The 15,699-nt window shown below is 40.1% G+C and overlaps 1 protein-coding gene across 2 annotated transcripts in view; it reads left to right on the top strand.

The window, feature by feature from the left end:
* Positions 1-15,699, top strand: part of ST8SIA1 (ST8 alpha-N-acetyl-neuraminide alpha-2,8-sialyltransferase 1) — a 148,520-nt gene that overhangs the window by 45,329 nt on the left and 87,492 nt on the right. For both annotated transcript variants that reach the window (XM_059934531.1, XM_059934532.1), the window contains exon 2: positions 7,310-7,454. In XM_059934531.1, coding sequence (XP_059790514.1) covers positions 7,310-7,454 — 145 coding nt within the window. The remainder of the gene's footprint in view (positions 1-7,309; positions 7,455-15,699) is intronic.

Below are 15,699 nucleotides of genomic sequence, written 5' to 3'. Positions count from 1 at the left end.
GAGGTAACTACTAATAGTTGTATCTGGGAAGCAGTCATAACCTAGGATTGTGGGAAGCAAGCAGAATCGAATGGTGCCTGAATATGAAGGAGAATGAAATGAATACTTATTGAAACCATATAATGTGCTAAGGACTTTATATATATTATCCTCTGATGTGGTATGTGGGCACATTTTTAACAGTGAATCTGGAGTTACATTAACCAAGGAGTTAACATATACTAGTCTAACAGGAATTTTAGGAACTCAACTCAGGACAGTTTACAACAAGAGCTATCGATTGAACTGTCTGGAGGAAATGCATTAGATACACATTTTGGCCAAAAGCCAAATATTAAAATCAGTAGTTGACTGAAGTCAGACATCGCTAGAGTAGAAAGAATTTTTTGGAGGCAAGATTAAATCTGAAAACTTGTCTAAAATTTTAGAAGTCAAATTTTGAAAGTTTGACACTGGTGAAGGAAACAGAATTTATCAGTGCCATCTGCTGATGGGCCACTCCTGTGGTGCCTGTGCTGCAGGCCTGCAATCCAAAAGGGATGCTCGCTTTAATCAGACTAATGTTTAGCGCACAGTGTAAGGAACTTGGGATTCAACACTCAGCAAATCTTAAAAATCCTGGATCTGCTACTACTGAAAATGTTTACCCACCTATAGCAGTTATTTTGACAAGCTTTTGTCTTTTGGTCTCCATAGACTGCAAGTGTAAGGAATTAACTTCTTCAATTTGAATTTTGATGAGTGAGGACAAAATGTGCATTGAGGTTCTGTAACATTTTCTTCCTTTCTTCCAACTTGTAATTTGTTCATCCAGTTGATCAACATTTATTAAGCACCAATTCAGTGTCTTAGCCACCATTTAAGGGGATGGGGACAGAGCAGTGAACAGAAGACAAAAGTCTTTGCCCTCATGGAGTTTAAATTCTGGGACTTGGGGAGGCAGACAATAAACAAAAGTATAGATAAAACATATAGCATATAAATAGCATAAGTGCTGTTAAGAAGAACAAAGCAGTTACAGATATGAGGAAATTTCTATTATGACTGGGCAGGTCATGATGATTTTTCATGGTGGTGTTTATAGGGTTTTTTATTCTCATGAAATTTTTAGGAGCAGATTTGGTATTTAACTATTAATCCCACATATGAAGGGTTCCCAACTAGGACTTTTTTTCCCCCTGAACAACTCATTGTCTAAATGGAATTAAATAACTGAAAATTAAATAAAGTTCTTAAGGGTTATGTGTTTAATATTTGTTTAATATTTTGAATGCTAGTATATCAACTAATTCTACAAAGATTAGAATTTTCATGTAATCTCAACTCTGTTATTCTTCCTTGTATTATTGCTTAAAATTTTATAAATATTTGTTGGTAAAAAAATGATGCAGTATTTTTCCTAAGGTTTTATGCTAAGCACACTTAATATTTCCTTTAACTGACAATTTATTCTCCTCTGTAGTTGATGATCCTTCATAATTTTTATACGTAAAATTAATAGCTTTCACAATAAATTTATTATTGCAGCATTTTCCTTTTGAAGTATTCAAGATACATTTATACTTCACCTGATGGATAGAAATTCAACATAGAAAGCATATAAGGAGATTTTTCACTCCATCTACTTCTAGGCTGCTTATCAGAATTTTAAATTGCACATTCAGTTGTAAACAGCAAACTTTATTCACATTCCCTGTTTATGTTACTAACATCAACACCCTATTTAGATACGATGGTGAAGGAAATGATCACACAAGCGTTTGTCGCATACGTGTACAAGGAGGCCAGAAATGGCATTGAATTGGATGTTTAGCTGAGTCTGAAGCTGGAGTGTAACAGCAGAGTTTGGCAAATACTGAGACCAAAGTGAACCTCTCCTTCACCTCTGCTTTCTCAAATTCAGTTCTTCCTCAGAAGGGGCACGATAGTGTCAGTCATTGGAGTGACAGCCTCCCAACCTCCTTCATGTCTGGTGACCAAAGTGATGAACATGACATCCAAGAGAGTTTAAGCAAGGTTCGCGCTGATACTGGGCATTATTAACTGAGTCGTTGGGTTTTCACCCTTATTTGTCTGTTTAGTTTCACCAGAACCTCAGTCTTCCTGGCACAATAAGCCAGTGAGGTCTTCTTGGCTTAGTTGATATGCATGGCTTTCACTGGGAGAGGATGGGAACCTGAGTGAGTTTTTAGCAAGTGGCTCCCAGGCTTCCTAAATACTTACCTTCATGATGCAATTATAGCATCATTTAGCAGGAGCTCTGCTGCAGCTTAAATTCAAATAATAAAAAGCATTTACATTTTAACTCCAATACTCAACTCACACTTAACTGAAATGTAATAATCTGCAGATTTAAACTTGAATATAAAAATGGGTTTACTTTTGCTTTTTTAACTCTGTGATTTTATTGCCTGCCACAAATAATAGGCAGTATTAATGCAAAGCATGAGAAAGGGGGTGGGAACCAAATTTTCTAAACATTCTAAAAGCTGGTATGTGTCTTCTCTCCAGGGTCACCTGCAAGTTGGATGGAGGTGAAATTCAATTTTATATCCCCCAAACCTAGCACAGTGTTAGGCAAGCACTCTATAAAAACCATTACTACTACTACTACCATGATTACCACTCCTACTGCTGTGAGTGCTATTTCCACTACTGCTTTTGCTTCTGTGGTTGTAGCCCGTATAGCTGGTGAGCTCGTGTGGGCCCTTCTCAGGCATGGAGGGTGAACATACTTCTACGTTGTGGTCCCTTTTAGGCCACACTCCAGACATGCGCATGGCAGAAGGAAGATGGGAAGGCACTCTGGATGGAGGGAAAAGTTCAAACGTTTATAAGAAAAGCACTCCCATATTGCAAATGGTGCTATGATTATTTTGAATTTGCTATAACTCTTAGATTTTTAAAAGTATTTGTACACATGTGACACTTTCTATTTTCTGTCGAGTATTTGGTTTTCCCACTCAGGGTATGATTGCCCTGAGCATGATGATGCTGTAGGAAAACATGTGAATTTGAGTCCATCTAACACACATTTAATCAATAATTAAGCAAACATTTATTAACCTCATGAACTTTTTTCTCCACATCTTTATTGCAGTATAATTGCTTTACAATGTTGTATTAGTTTCTGCTGTACAACAAAGTGAGTCAGCTATATGTATACGTATATCCCCATATCCCCTTCCTCTTGAGCCTCCCTCCCACTCCCCCATCCCATCCCTATACGTCATCACAAAGCATCGAGTTGATCTTCCTGTGCTATGGGGCTGCTTCCCACTAGCCATCCATTTCACATTTGGTAGTATATATATGTCAGTGCTACTCTCTCACTTCGTCCCAGCTTCCCCTTCCCCCGCTGTGTCCTCAAGTCTGTTCTCTACGTCTGCGTCTTTATTCCTGCCCCGCCACTAGGTTCATCAGTACTGTTTTTTTTAGATTCCATATATATGCATTAGCATACGATATTTGTTTTTCTCTTTCTGACTTACTTCACTCTGTGTGACAGACTCTAGGTCCATCCACCTCACTACAAGTAACTCAATTTCGTTCCTTTTTATGGCTGAGTAATATTCCATTGTATATATGTGCCACATCTTCTTTATCCATTCATCTGTCGATGGATATTTAGGTTGCTTCCATGTCCTGGCTATTGTAAATAGTGCTGCAATGAACATTGTGGTACATATCTCTTTTTTAATTATTGTTTTCTCAGGGTATATGCCCAGTAGTGGGATTGCTGGATCATATGGTAATTCTATTTTTAGTTTTTTAAGGGACCTCCGTATTGTTCTACATAGAGGCTGTATCAGTTTACATTCCCACCAACAGTGCAGGAACCTCATGAACTTGACTTGAACAAGTCTCTTGCTCTGAGCTTCAGTTTGATTGTCTGTAAGTTTAAGGTAATGTAATCAGCTCTATCTTAGTTTTTTGGGGGATGAATAGAGGAAGCCAGTGTAGAGTGATATGTAAGCTGCTAGCTTAATAAGATTAAATGGGGTGTTATTATATGGCTGGGACAAATTTTTCTTCTGAATTTCCTGTAGCACTTTGTGCTCAATAGCAAGTTTAGTTTGGTTTAGAGGCGAGAGCTGTGGTCTGGCTGGAAGTAAGCACCAGATATGATGTAAAAAGACCTGGGAGCAAAATCATGCCCCACCACTTCACTAGTGATGTGCCCCAAGTTAAATTACTGAAAAAAAGAATCCTAAAGCTATGTAGCTCCAGGGTCACTCACTGTGAGAATTAAGTGGGAAAAAATCTAGGAAGGCACCTGGTGTGTTGCAGGTGTTTGGCTGGTGTTTGGAAAGCATTCCTTCAGGAAAGAGAAAGGTAAGAGTGAGTCACAATGGTCCTGAACAGGCAACATGCAGAGAGGAAAAAGCATGTCCCGTGATGGCCCTGATACATTTCCTCAGATGTGAATTAGGAATAATAAGAATTCCCTTAATTATCTCTTAGGGTTACTGTAAAGGACTAAAAGTGGTAAGATATCACCAGAAATGGAATAGGGGCTCAAAAATTTACCCCAAAAAGTTGAGAGTCATGCTTAAGATAATTCTCCTCATTTTTAAAGACAGTCTTAAGCCATGTCTAGTTCTATGTTGACTGACTATAGTACCTAGAATGCTTTTTTGAGAAAATGTAGGCAATTCACTATAAAACTTTCCTGCCTCTGTTCAGGCTGCCTTTTGGGTAATGAAACACAATAAAAATTACCAAAGATGGAGGAGGCAAGGAAAGAGCAGCTGATGGAATGATGATGTAGAAGCAAGAGTGACGCACATTCTAGCAACTTTGAAAGATGAAGGCCATTTTCCCGAGCCCCTCTCCCCTGTCCTTTCTGTTGAAACCTTTGTGAAGGGGAAGCCAACCAGAAAGCCCCAGAGAAAGCACCAGGTGTTGGGAAGAGTTCCAGGCACTAACTCGATTTATTCATCTCTGCAATGAGGTCAAACTTGTACTACATGCTTCACCTGTGCATTCTCAGGGAATTCTCAAGAACAGTCTCTGAGGCCGTTTCTGAAGCCCAGTAACATTCCTGGGTTATGGAGTCAGTAAGTGTCAGAGCCAATATTTGAACCCAGGTACAGTTGCCCCCAAATCCTCATCCTCAGATTCTGCCTCTGAGGATTCAACCAATGAGTAGATGGAAAGTACTTGGAAAAATTAAAACTTCCGGAAATTTCTAAAAAGCAAAACTTGAATTTGCCTCACAGTGGCCACTATTTACATGGCATTTACATTGTATTTATAGCTATTTACATAACACACTGCATTAGGTAGTGCACTAATAAGTAATCTAGAGGTGATTTAAGGTACACGGGAGAAATTGTGTAGGTTATCTGCAAACACTGTGCCATTTTATATAAGGCACTTGAGCATCCATGGGGTTTGGTATGGGGGGGGTGGGTCCTGAAACCAACTTCGAGGAGACCAAGGATGACTGTACCCTAGTTCCCCATCCCCATCAGCCCTAAGCTTGGGTACCACTCGTGGCCAAAGATATCTGAGCAAGCAGGTCTCTTTAGGGGCACCATTCAGAAGTGGTTTATGTCAGCGATTTGTTTTATTGGTCCTTCTAGAAGTGGGACTGGGGAATGAGTTCTTTTACTCCTGAAGGCTCAGTGAGGAAATGGAATTGGTTTCCGACAGGCTTTGAATTCGAGGAGAATGTGAAGCTTAGCCTGTAGAATAGTAATATGGCCACCATGTGAGGGGCAAGCAGAGGAGCGCCAGCGAGCCAGCCCAGGACAAGGGGAGGAGACCCTGGTGTTTCAGACACAAAGAGAGTGAGGAGACCTTCACCAAGTCCCGGCGCTCAGCTGTGTCTCACACCACTGAGAGTCAGACAAAACGAGAACAGGAAAGGCCCACAATTTACCAGTTGAAAGGCAGGTTGCTTCACCGGTGCCTGAAATCACATCCTTCATCTCATTCTGTTTCTATTTAAAAGGATTTCCCAGGGGTGGTTCTTTGATCATGCCCTCAGTTTGGGGGGATGTGCACCCTCTTTGGGGCTGCTCTGTGTATTCCCTACTCTGTACAGGTCACGTAAAGTCCCTGGTCCCCAAATGTAACCATCTGATTGTTAAATCACCATGAAGATGCATTAGCCATCCAAGCCTTTTCTGCACCTGGATGTTTAAATCCATCAATCTGTAATTATAATGATTATTTTCGCCTTTGGACGTATTTCAACTGCATGTGAGAGCTGATGTTTTTCTTTCTTTTTGTTTAGTTATATCAATTTCAGGAGTACAGCATTATAATTTAACATCTGCATACACTACAGATTGATCACCACCATGTGTCTACTTACCATCCATCACCAGACAGATGACCCCTTCACCCAATTTCTCCCACACCCCAACCTCCTTCCCTTCTGGTAACCACTAATCTGGTCTCTGCAACTATGAGTTTGTTTTTGTTTTGTTATTTTTATTTTGTTTTTTTGTTTTTTTTCTTAGATTCCACATATGAGTGAAATCAGACAGTCTTTCTCTATCTGATTTATGTCACTTAGCATAATACCTTCAAGGGTCATCCATGTTGTCGAAAATGGCAGGATTTCATTCTTTTTTTATGCCTGAGTAGTATTCCGTGGTGTATATATACCACATCTTCTTTACCATTCATTCATAAATGGACACTTAGGTTGATTTTATATCTTGGCTAGTGTAAATACAGTTGACCTTTGAACAACATGGGCTTGAACTGCACAGGTTCACTTATACATGGACTTTTTCAATAAATACATACAGTACTGCACAATCTGAGGTTGGTTGAATCCATGGAGGCAGAACTTCAGATACAGAGGGTCGACTATGGGACTTGAGCATCTGTGGATTTTGGTATCTGAGGCAGGTCCTGGAACCAATTCCCTGCAGATACCCAGGGACAACTGTAATGCTGCAGTGAACATAGAGGTGCATATACCTTTTCAAATTAGTGTTTTTGCGTTCTTGTGATAAATACCCAGAAGTGGAATAGCTGGGTCACGTGGTAGTTCTAGTCTTAATTTTTTGGGGGGTCTCCATACTGTTTTCCATAGTGGCTGCACCAATTTACAGTCCTACCAGCTGATGTATTTTTTTTTAACTTTTTTAAAATTATGAAATGTTCCAGTCATGCATTCTGATGGCTGGAAGAATGAATTAATAGTAGTCTAATCACCCTGGAGACACAGATGCTTTTGTGAGCTGGCGCTGAGGTAAGGCTGCACATCTCTGTGGGAATGACAAGTGAATGAGTCTGCTGCTCACTTAACCTGCTGTTCTTTTCTCTCTCTTGTTTTCTCTCCTAGGAAACAGATGGAAGACTGCTGTGACCCCGCCCATCTCTTTGCTATGACTAAAATGAATTCCCCCATGGGGAAGAGCATGTGGTACGATGGGGAGTTTTTATACTCATTCACTATTGACAATTCAACTTATTCTCTCTTCCCCCAGGTTAGTACAGAGTTTGTTGCCTTTCAATGTCGTCTCTTATATGTCTTGATATCATAGGAAAGGGATAATTGATTTTGCCTAACTAATCAGATCTACTTCTTTTCATCTTCTTACTTTTCTGAATTATAAATGCTTCTCTTTATACTGTCGTTTTTTCGTGAAGAAATCAAATAATGTTGTGATGCAGGGGCAGCAGTAGGATATTATAGAGTAACAGATTTCCTAGCCCTTCTGATTTGAGTCATATGAGACTGAAGAAAGCAAGCAGAGAAGGAAGCAAGGTCAGGGAATTGTGGAGTTCCAGTGTTTTGAGGTTGGCTGTGGCATGATCTTGAAGATTTGCAATTCTGGAATGTTTTCTTAGGGCTGAGACTGCTCTCAGGGAGTGGGGACCATATGGTCAGAAGTTGCTTCTTAGAGCTTGTGAATCTTAACCCTGTGGTTAGATTACTGCTATGAAGTGGAGGAGTGGTGGAGATGGAGAGAAAGTATTTGACCACTTTTGAAGTGGTCTAAATCAAGCTTTGCTTCCTTAATGTTTTTCTTTGTGGTTTCCTAAGCATTGAAATCAAATGTTTTACTAAAATATATCTATGTAGCTAGTGGGGGGGGAAAGGAAGTCTTTGTTTCTAGGGAGCCCTAGTTGGAGATGGGAAGTGGATCTTAGGTGAAATTGCCATTAGGGAGAAATTAAGAAATGAATCTCGCCTTCCCCCAGTCTTCACACTACTCTTGGTTTGGCCAGATGATTGTGCAGAAAGAGAATTCATGGTCAGAGGTGGAAAACATATATCTGTATTAATAGCAAAGATTCTTCAGAGGAGGCATCTTATAAAGTTTGAGGCACATGCAGTACCAGATCCAAAGTCACATGCTCTATGAAATAGCTCCCATTTGCTAGTTCATTCTTAGGTGTTTTCATCCAATTTAACGGTTTTAGAGTATGTATAATGATACAGTTAAAATATTTTATTTTAAAATAGGAAATAGAAGGTTTAATTCATGGCCAGCATCCTTGTGCTTTTTCTCTCTTCTTCATTTGCCCTTGGGAGCCTTCCTTATGTCAAAGGAAATGATTAACAGTCATAAAATGTAGGATTGAATTTTGTCTCCACCTCTTCCTAACTAAATGCCTTGCTAAGTCACCTAACTCTTCTGAGGTTCAGCTTTCTCACTTGTACAGTGGCGAGAGCAGTACCTGTCCAGCCACCTCACAGAGTTGAGTTGACATGGACATGTCATACAATGCATGTCCAGGTGCTCTGTAAACTACAAAGCATTATGTAAATGTGAGGTTTATTAATGTCCTGGTTCATATACCGCATCTTTAGACTGAGGAACGAAGAATATAATTGCATTAGTCAGAAATCTTCCTAGGTGTTTTTAGCAGAAAGATATTTCATGTTGGGCATTAGGCACTAAAAAAATCGTTAGGCGAATAGAGGAGTGGGAGTCAAGAGGTGGCTCCTGGAATTACTTAGTCCAAGAACTTTACTGCCATAACTGTGGTTTAGGGATTAGAAAACCGCAGTGGCCACTGCCATTAGCAGAAACAGGGCCAGGAATTTGGGTTTCAACTCACCTCCTCCCTCCAAATCTCCTTCAAGTGCATCTAGTGGGTAAGATTAATTTGCATACAGAACACTAGTTGCAAAGAAGTCCAGGAGGGGCAGTTTTTAAAGCAATCAAGCTTTAGCAGGAAGCTAGAAAAAGGGTGGAATTGAGGTTGAGTAAGCCAATTCACAGCATCTTCTTTGTACAAACACTGATATCAACTCGCTATGAAATGAAGAAGAGATAAGGAAGCAATCTCCTTTAATAGCTCATCAAATAGAAAAGATTTTAAAGAAACCCAAAATAGGATTTTATAGATGAGGGCCTTCAGTCATACTAACTGACTTTGTGCTAGAAAATAGATTTGAAGAGAGGAAATGATTAAAGAAATACAAACTAACTTCCCATCTTATCTGTTAAGTTGCAGCAGTAAGATAGCAGGAAACATTTTCTTTTTCAAGTGTGTGCACATGAATTTTGTGTCTCTGTATGCCAGCTGCAAGACCAAGGAACCATCCCTGAATAATAAAGGAAAAATGCTTTTTTCTTAGAAAGTGAAAGTCATCACATCACTGTGTGTGTGCACAGGCATTACAAAGGGCTGAACCAGTTCAATGGGTAGACTTGAAAAAAGGTCACGTGTGTATTCTTCTGCAGAGATTCTGAAATGACTAAATTAATTTATAGAAATCCTGGAGAATCAGTTTGCATCAACACAAAGGGTGTCTATCGCCGGGCCCTCTTATTTCTCAGTGAAAGATTTCTAGTTTGTTATCAGGAAGCTAAGTTGTCAGTTAATTGTTAGGCTTCATTCATGCTCCCTGTGGGAAGAAAGTGGTGTGTGCTGATTAGGCAGAAATGCAGGTGAGTGAGCTGGGCTCCGTGTGGTCAGTTGAACAAAGCATCCCTCCTCTCCCTGTTTCAGCAAGATAATGCTAAATCACTCCTTAGCTAACTCAGATGTATAACTTTATATCACACTTTTTTTTTAATTTCAGCTTTTTAAAAAAATTTATTTTTTATTTAATTTATATCACACTTTTAATTATATATTTTAATGTATTTAGTTTAATTATATATTACACTTCTCCCCTAAATGCTCCATATATGTCAGCTGTCATTATTATTGGTATTACTCCTTTGCCTATTTTAATCACTGCTTTTGTTGTTGTTGCCAAGCTGCAATCCAAGATTCTCTGTGTGATGTGGAAAGTTAACAGGTCCTGAATCAAGGCTGGAGGGTCCACAAGGGCCCTAGTGAGATGCTGTATACTTTGTAATTACAGTTAGTTGCTTCTTATTTGGACCTCCTATGACTTCTCATGGCTTTATTATCAAATTTATTCAATTCTGCCTCCAGTGCGGTTATTTGCCTAATCACTTATCACAGTTTTCTAAAAGTCTTTATCTGCTGATCTCAATACCATCTTGTGAGCTTTTGAGGAAACTCATTTTTGTGCCTCGTGCAGTGAAGCTTTGCACTTAATATAGATGCTCATTTCCAGCTGCTCTCCCTGCCTATGTGTGTCCCGCCTGGGCTGTACCACTGCTGTGCCCTGGCTTGAACTATAGAAAACCAAGCAGGACAGTTTGATGCAGCTGTTTTCAAATGGCTCTATAAATGTATTTTGGTGAAATATTTGTTGAATATTACTAGGCACGAAGAGCCGAATTTTAATCCTCATGTAGGTTTTCTAGAATATGCAGTGCGTGTGTGTGTGTGTTTGGAGGGGACAGTGTGATGGTAGTGTTCCCACTTTGAGACTACTTGAGGATACCTCCATTCCCTAGGCTGGGATCAGCTCTTTCCTGCTCTGCCTCTCCCTTTGAAGCCTACATGGTCCCACATTTGTAGATAATACCGAATAAATGCTATTTTGGCCTAAGACATATTTTTACCCAGAAAGAGCATAAATTTCCTTGGCAATGAGTGAGGGAGTAGCAGGAATGTTAGAAACCACAACTGTGTTGATATAATTTGATAAATATTTTCTTTGGTGTAATAAATATGTGGTCGGCCCACCATTCTCTTACATTGTGCTGGATAGTCACATGAAATATATCACAAACTAGACGAGTCAATTTTCCTCAAAATATCCACCCAAGGCCATATGTACAGAATCACAAAACATCATTAATGCACCTCAGACAGACATTTCCAGCTCTTCTGATCACCATAAACTCCCTGACATCTTCCACTTGGCCTGGACCCACAATGCCATTGGCCCAGGGGAAACCCAGCAGGATATTTTGAAGTACTTTTGTCAAAATGACTTTGTTAGAATGAAAATACACATTTTTTTTTTTCACAGCAATGTGCTTAATAGAATCCTCTGAGCTCCTGGGTATTCCCGAGTCTCAGAGCAATTTTTTTCTCTAACGAAATTTAGATTCTACTATATAATCTACATCATTTGGTAGCTTGCTTTTTTACTTACCAATATGATTGTAATCATTTTCCAAACATATACCTTTTCAACTAGAAGGAAACTGAGGGGACTGTTTGGTGGGCATAGATCTTTGCCAAGCCTGTGTTGGTTCATGTTGTCAGACTTGTGTTTGGCTGAGACCTGACACAGGAGCTTAACCAAATAGGTATTTATTTATCTCAAGCAATAGTTAGGGATTAGGAGGTGAGTAGGTTAGAGCTAGATGGTGACTACACAGCGCCATCAAGTTCCCAGGCTCCTGCCTGAACATCTTTAGCTGATGGCCAAGGAACCTTCTAGTTTTGATCCAGGATCCCATTAAGACAGAGGGGAAACAGAAGAGGAAATCTGGACAGACTCCTGCTGATGTGTCAGTGGCCAGGACTGAATCTCATGGGTGTGTCTAGCTGCAAGAGAGGCTGGGAAATTTCAGTATTTCAGCTGTAAGGCAAATGCACTCCACTGGACAACTGCCTGCCTTAGTTTCTTCACAGGTTAGCTCACTCTGTCCTTATAGCAACTCTGTGTGGTTGTTACTCTGGTCTTCATTTCATGGGTAAAACTGAGACTGAGGAGGGTTAAATATCTTATTCAAGGTTCTAGAGCTCGCAAGTGGAGGGCTGGCATGTAAAACCTGGCCTGTCTGATTTCCAAAGTATTATTATTATTTTAAATTAATTAATTAATTTATTTTTGGCTGCGTTGGGTCTTTGTTGCTGCGTGCGGGCTTTCTCTAGTTGTGGCGAGCGAGAGCTACTCTTCGTTGCAGTGTGCGGGCTTCTCATTGTGGTAGCTTCTTTTGTTGCGGAGCACGGGCTCTAAGCATGTGGGCTTCAGTAGTTGTGGCACGTGGGCTCAGTAGTTGTGGTGCACGGGCTTAGTTGCTCCGCGACATGTGGGATCTTCCTGGGCCAGGGCTCGAACCTGTGTCCCCTGCAATGGCAGGTGGATTCTTAACCACTGCGCCACAAGGGAAGTCCCCCAAAGTGTTATTGTTTATTATCTTGTTTCTATATTTTTCTTAAAAAGTCATGGGTTCTGGTGGATTCATTGTTAATTTTTATCACTCAATCACCTTGAAACCATTTTAAGGTTTTTGCTTCACTTATATAAATACTCTTAGAGGAAATGGAGAAATTCTTTCGTAGCTATCTGAGAGGAAAAAAAGTAGAGTACAGATATGCAGGCTCTAGGATCCTGTACAGCACTGTAGTTGCCCTTTGACTTTGAGTGCCCTAGTGGCCCACTTTGGATGGAGAAATAAGACCAGTTCCAACTGGTTTCTATTTTGGCTTCTATTAAATGGGTTCCTGGACCCAAATCCAATGTGTGTGTGTGGAGACTATGTAGAGACTCTCCCATACCACCAAGCAATTCTCAGACACTAGCTGGGAGTCTTACCATTCAACTCAATTCTGACACTACCTACCCGGAGTTAGCATCAGATGCCACAGGTAAAGGACTCAGTCCCACAAGACCACGCTCCACTTCAGACATCCGTCATGAGCCCAGGTTATTACTTGTACTTCTGACCGACCGGCTACAAATGGGAAGTTCCAGTGACTCCCCCCAACTCAGGACGCCAATTGCAAATCCAAGTTGTTACCTGTACTTCTGACCGACTGGCTATAAATCAGAGGTTCCCACGACGTCCTTCTTGGGTTCTATTAATTTGCTAGAATGGCTTATAGAACTCAGGAAACTCGTTTACTCACTAGATGACTGATTTATTACAAAGGATATTAAAGGATACAGATCAACAGCCTGATGAAGAGACACATAGGGCGAGGCCACCAACAAAGGAGCTTCTGTTCTCCTGGACCTTGGGGCCTTGCTTCATGGCAAGTGGAAGCGCCCTGTTTCCCCAACCTGGAAGCTCTCTGAACCCCATCCTTTGGGTGTTTTATGGAGGCTTCATTATGTCAGCATGATTGATTAACTCCTTGACCATTGGTGCTTGATTCAACCTGTAACCCCTCTCCCCTCCCCGGAGATCAGGGGGGTGGGACTGAAAGGTCCAACCCTCTGTTCATGATTGGTTCCCCTGACAACCAGCCCCCATCCTTAGATGGTTTCCAAAAGTCACTTTCATTAACATCAACCCAGATGTGGTGTGAAGGGGCTTGTTATCCATAACAAGACACCATTTTCACCTTTATGGCTCTGAAGGATTTTCAGGAACTGAGGACAAGAGACCAAATATTATAAAAGATGTTCCCTTTGCTCTAATTGTTCAGGAAATTCCAAGGGTTTTGGGAGCTGTAAGTCAGGAACTGGGCATGAAGACCAAATATATTTGGGAAACATATTTTTGTCATCTGAATGTTCCTTGTAAATCACAGCATCGCATCTGTGATAGAGAAATCCAGGTTCTCAAAGGAAAGCAAATTGTTCTTTGCACACTGCTTCTATATTATAGAAATCCAGAACATGATCCCACTACCATTAAATAATTCAGAGCATTTACTCCTATCATCCTTGGTTAAATGGCAACGTTAGAGAAATATGTAGGGAATGGAGTCTACAGATCTGGGTTTTAGACCTGGCTTTCTATGATGACATTTGTGATCCCAGGCAAGTCATGTAACTATTCTCAGCCTGAATTTATAATTTTCAGTTCGGGACTAATAATACCTGGTGTTTGTATTTCAGTGTTATTATGAGACACCAAGTTAAAGTGAGATTAGGGGTGTAAAAGTGCTTTGTAATGAATGCACTGTGCAAACATATAATAATGTTACTTTTATTATCTGCTTAAGCATTTATGGCATGTAAGCATTTCTTAGGCATTTTGGGAACCAATGGGGGGGAAAACTCTAGAAAAGTGGTCAAATCAATTTTCCATTCTGATGAGTGGCGAGAAGAGATAAATCTGTTGAGTCTGGGATTTAGGGAAATATAAATTAATTATGGAGGATGCCTCAGGCTGTGCCAATTGGACATTTGTATCATTATAGTTGGATAATAATTATGATACACTGAAAGTGCAATGTAAGATACATTATTAATTTCTAGTGAATTAAGATTGTGTATCTTAACAATGGATTAGTAGCCTCTGTTCCTCTCATTGTCCTGTAACTGAGCAGATGAGGAGAGTGGGTCATCACAGGACTTCCAAATACCTGTTATCCTCAGAGGAAAGGAAAGCACACGATTAGAAGTTAGTTGCCCCACGGAGTAGTTGAAAGTAAACTATAAGACGCCTTTGTCTTTCAAACTTAGAAATAATTACAAATTAAGACCTTTCTCTAATGAAAATTATCACAGGTTGTCTATGGTTGAGAACAAAATGAAAATGAGTTGTAAGGAATGGTGTGCCTCGCCACGGTGTGGACCTTTCTAAAGTAGGTGACAGTGTGTAAAATTTAGTACAAAGACTGATTGTGGCTCAGGCTTAAAGCTTCCTGGGAACAACTGAAAAGGTTGCATGACACCAATTACCACTGAGTCAAATCTCATCCCATAGGTCTGATGGGAGTGATAACTCTTTTCAGGAGGTGTTAATGTCCCACAGAACGTTTTCTTCTTAGATTCGGTTGACATGACGGGGTGTTTTCCTGCAGAAAAAGCTGGTATATCTTTGTTTTTCCTCAGCTGGTTTCTTCATCTTGGTCTTTCTTACTGGCAAATGTCCAAGTGTAGACAGGCATTTCTCTCTGATTTTGACTTCGTTTTGAGCTTTTGTTTTCATACCAGGAGGCCTCTGCTCTTGATATGCTCATTTGCACTCCTCAGGTCTATTAGAGATCGCTTAACTGCATAAAGATACATTTGATTAGCAGTGGTGACCAGGAACTGGGGCGACAGGAATGAGGAATGACTGCTTGTGGGGGGGTGGGATTATCTCTTGTGTTGATGAAAATGTTCTAAAATTGGAAAAAAAATCGCTACACATGAACTGAATTACAAAACAGAACAGAGTCACACATTTAGAAAACACACTATGGCTGCTTAAGGGGAAAAGGTGAGGTGGGGTGATGCATAAAACAAGGGTTTGAAATTAGCACAGATACCGTTCCATAAACCAAATGTGTAATAGACAAGAGCTACTCCTTGCTCAATGAACTGGACTCAACACCCCCTGTTCACCGCAGAAGAATATATCTGACTAGTAAGAATCTTAAAACCTATGTATTGGTATCTCTATCTAAGTGAATCAAGTGGGTGTAAAGTGGCATAAACACAGCAGTGAAAATCAGCTAAACCCCATTATAAAAATAAATTACAAAAAAAAGAGATACATTTGATTAACTTAGATCATA

This window comes from Balaenoptera ricei, chromosome 10 (assembly GCF_028023285.1).
Source record: "Balaenoptera ricei isolate mBalRic1 chromosome 10, mBalRic1.hap2, whole genome shotgun sequence".
In the NCBI taxonomy this organism is placed as follows: domain Eukaryota; kingdom Metazoa; phylum Chordata; class Mammalia; order Artiodactyla; family Balaenopteridae; genus Balaenoptera; species Balaenoptera ricei.
This window is presented reverse-complemented; position numbering and strand designations above follow the sequence as displayed.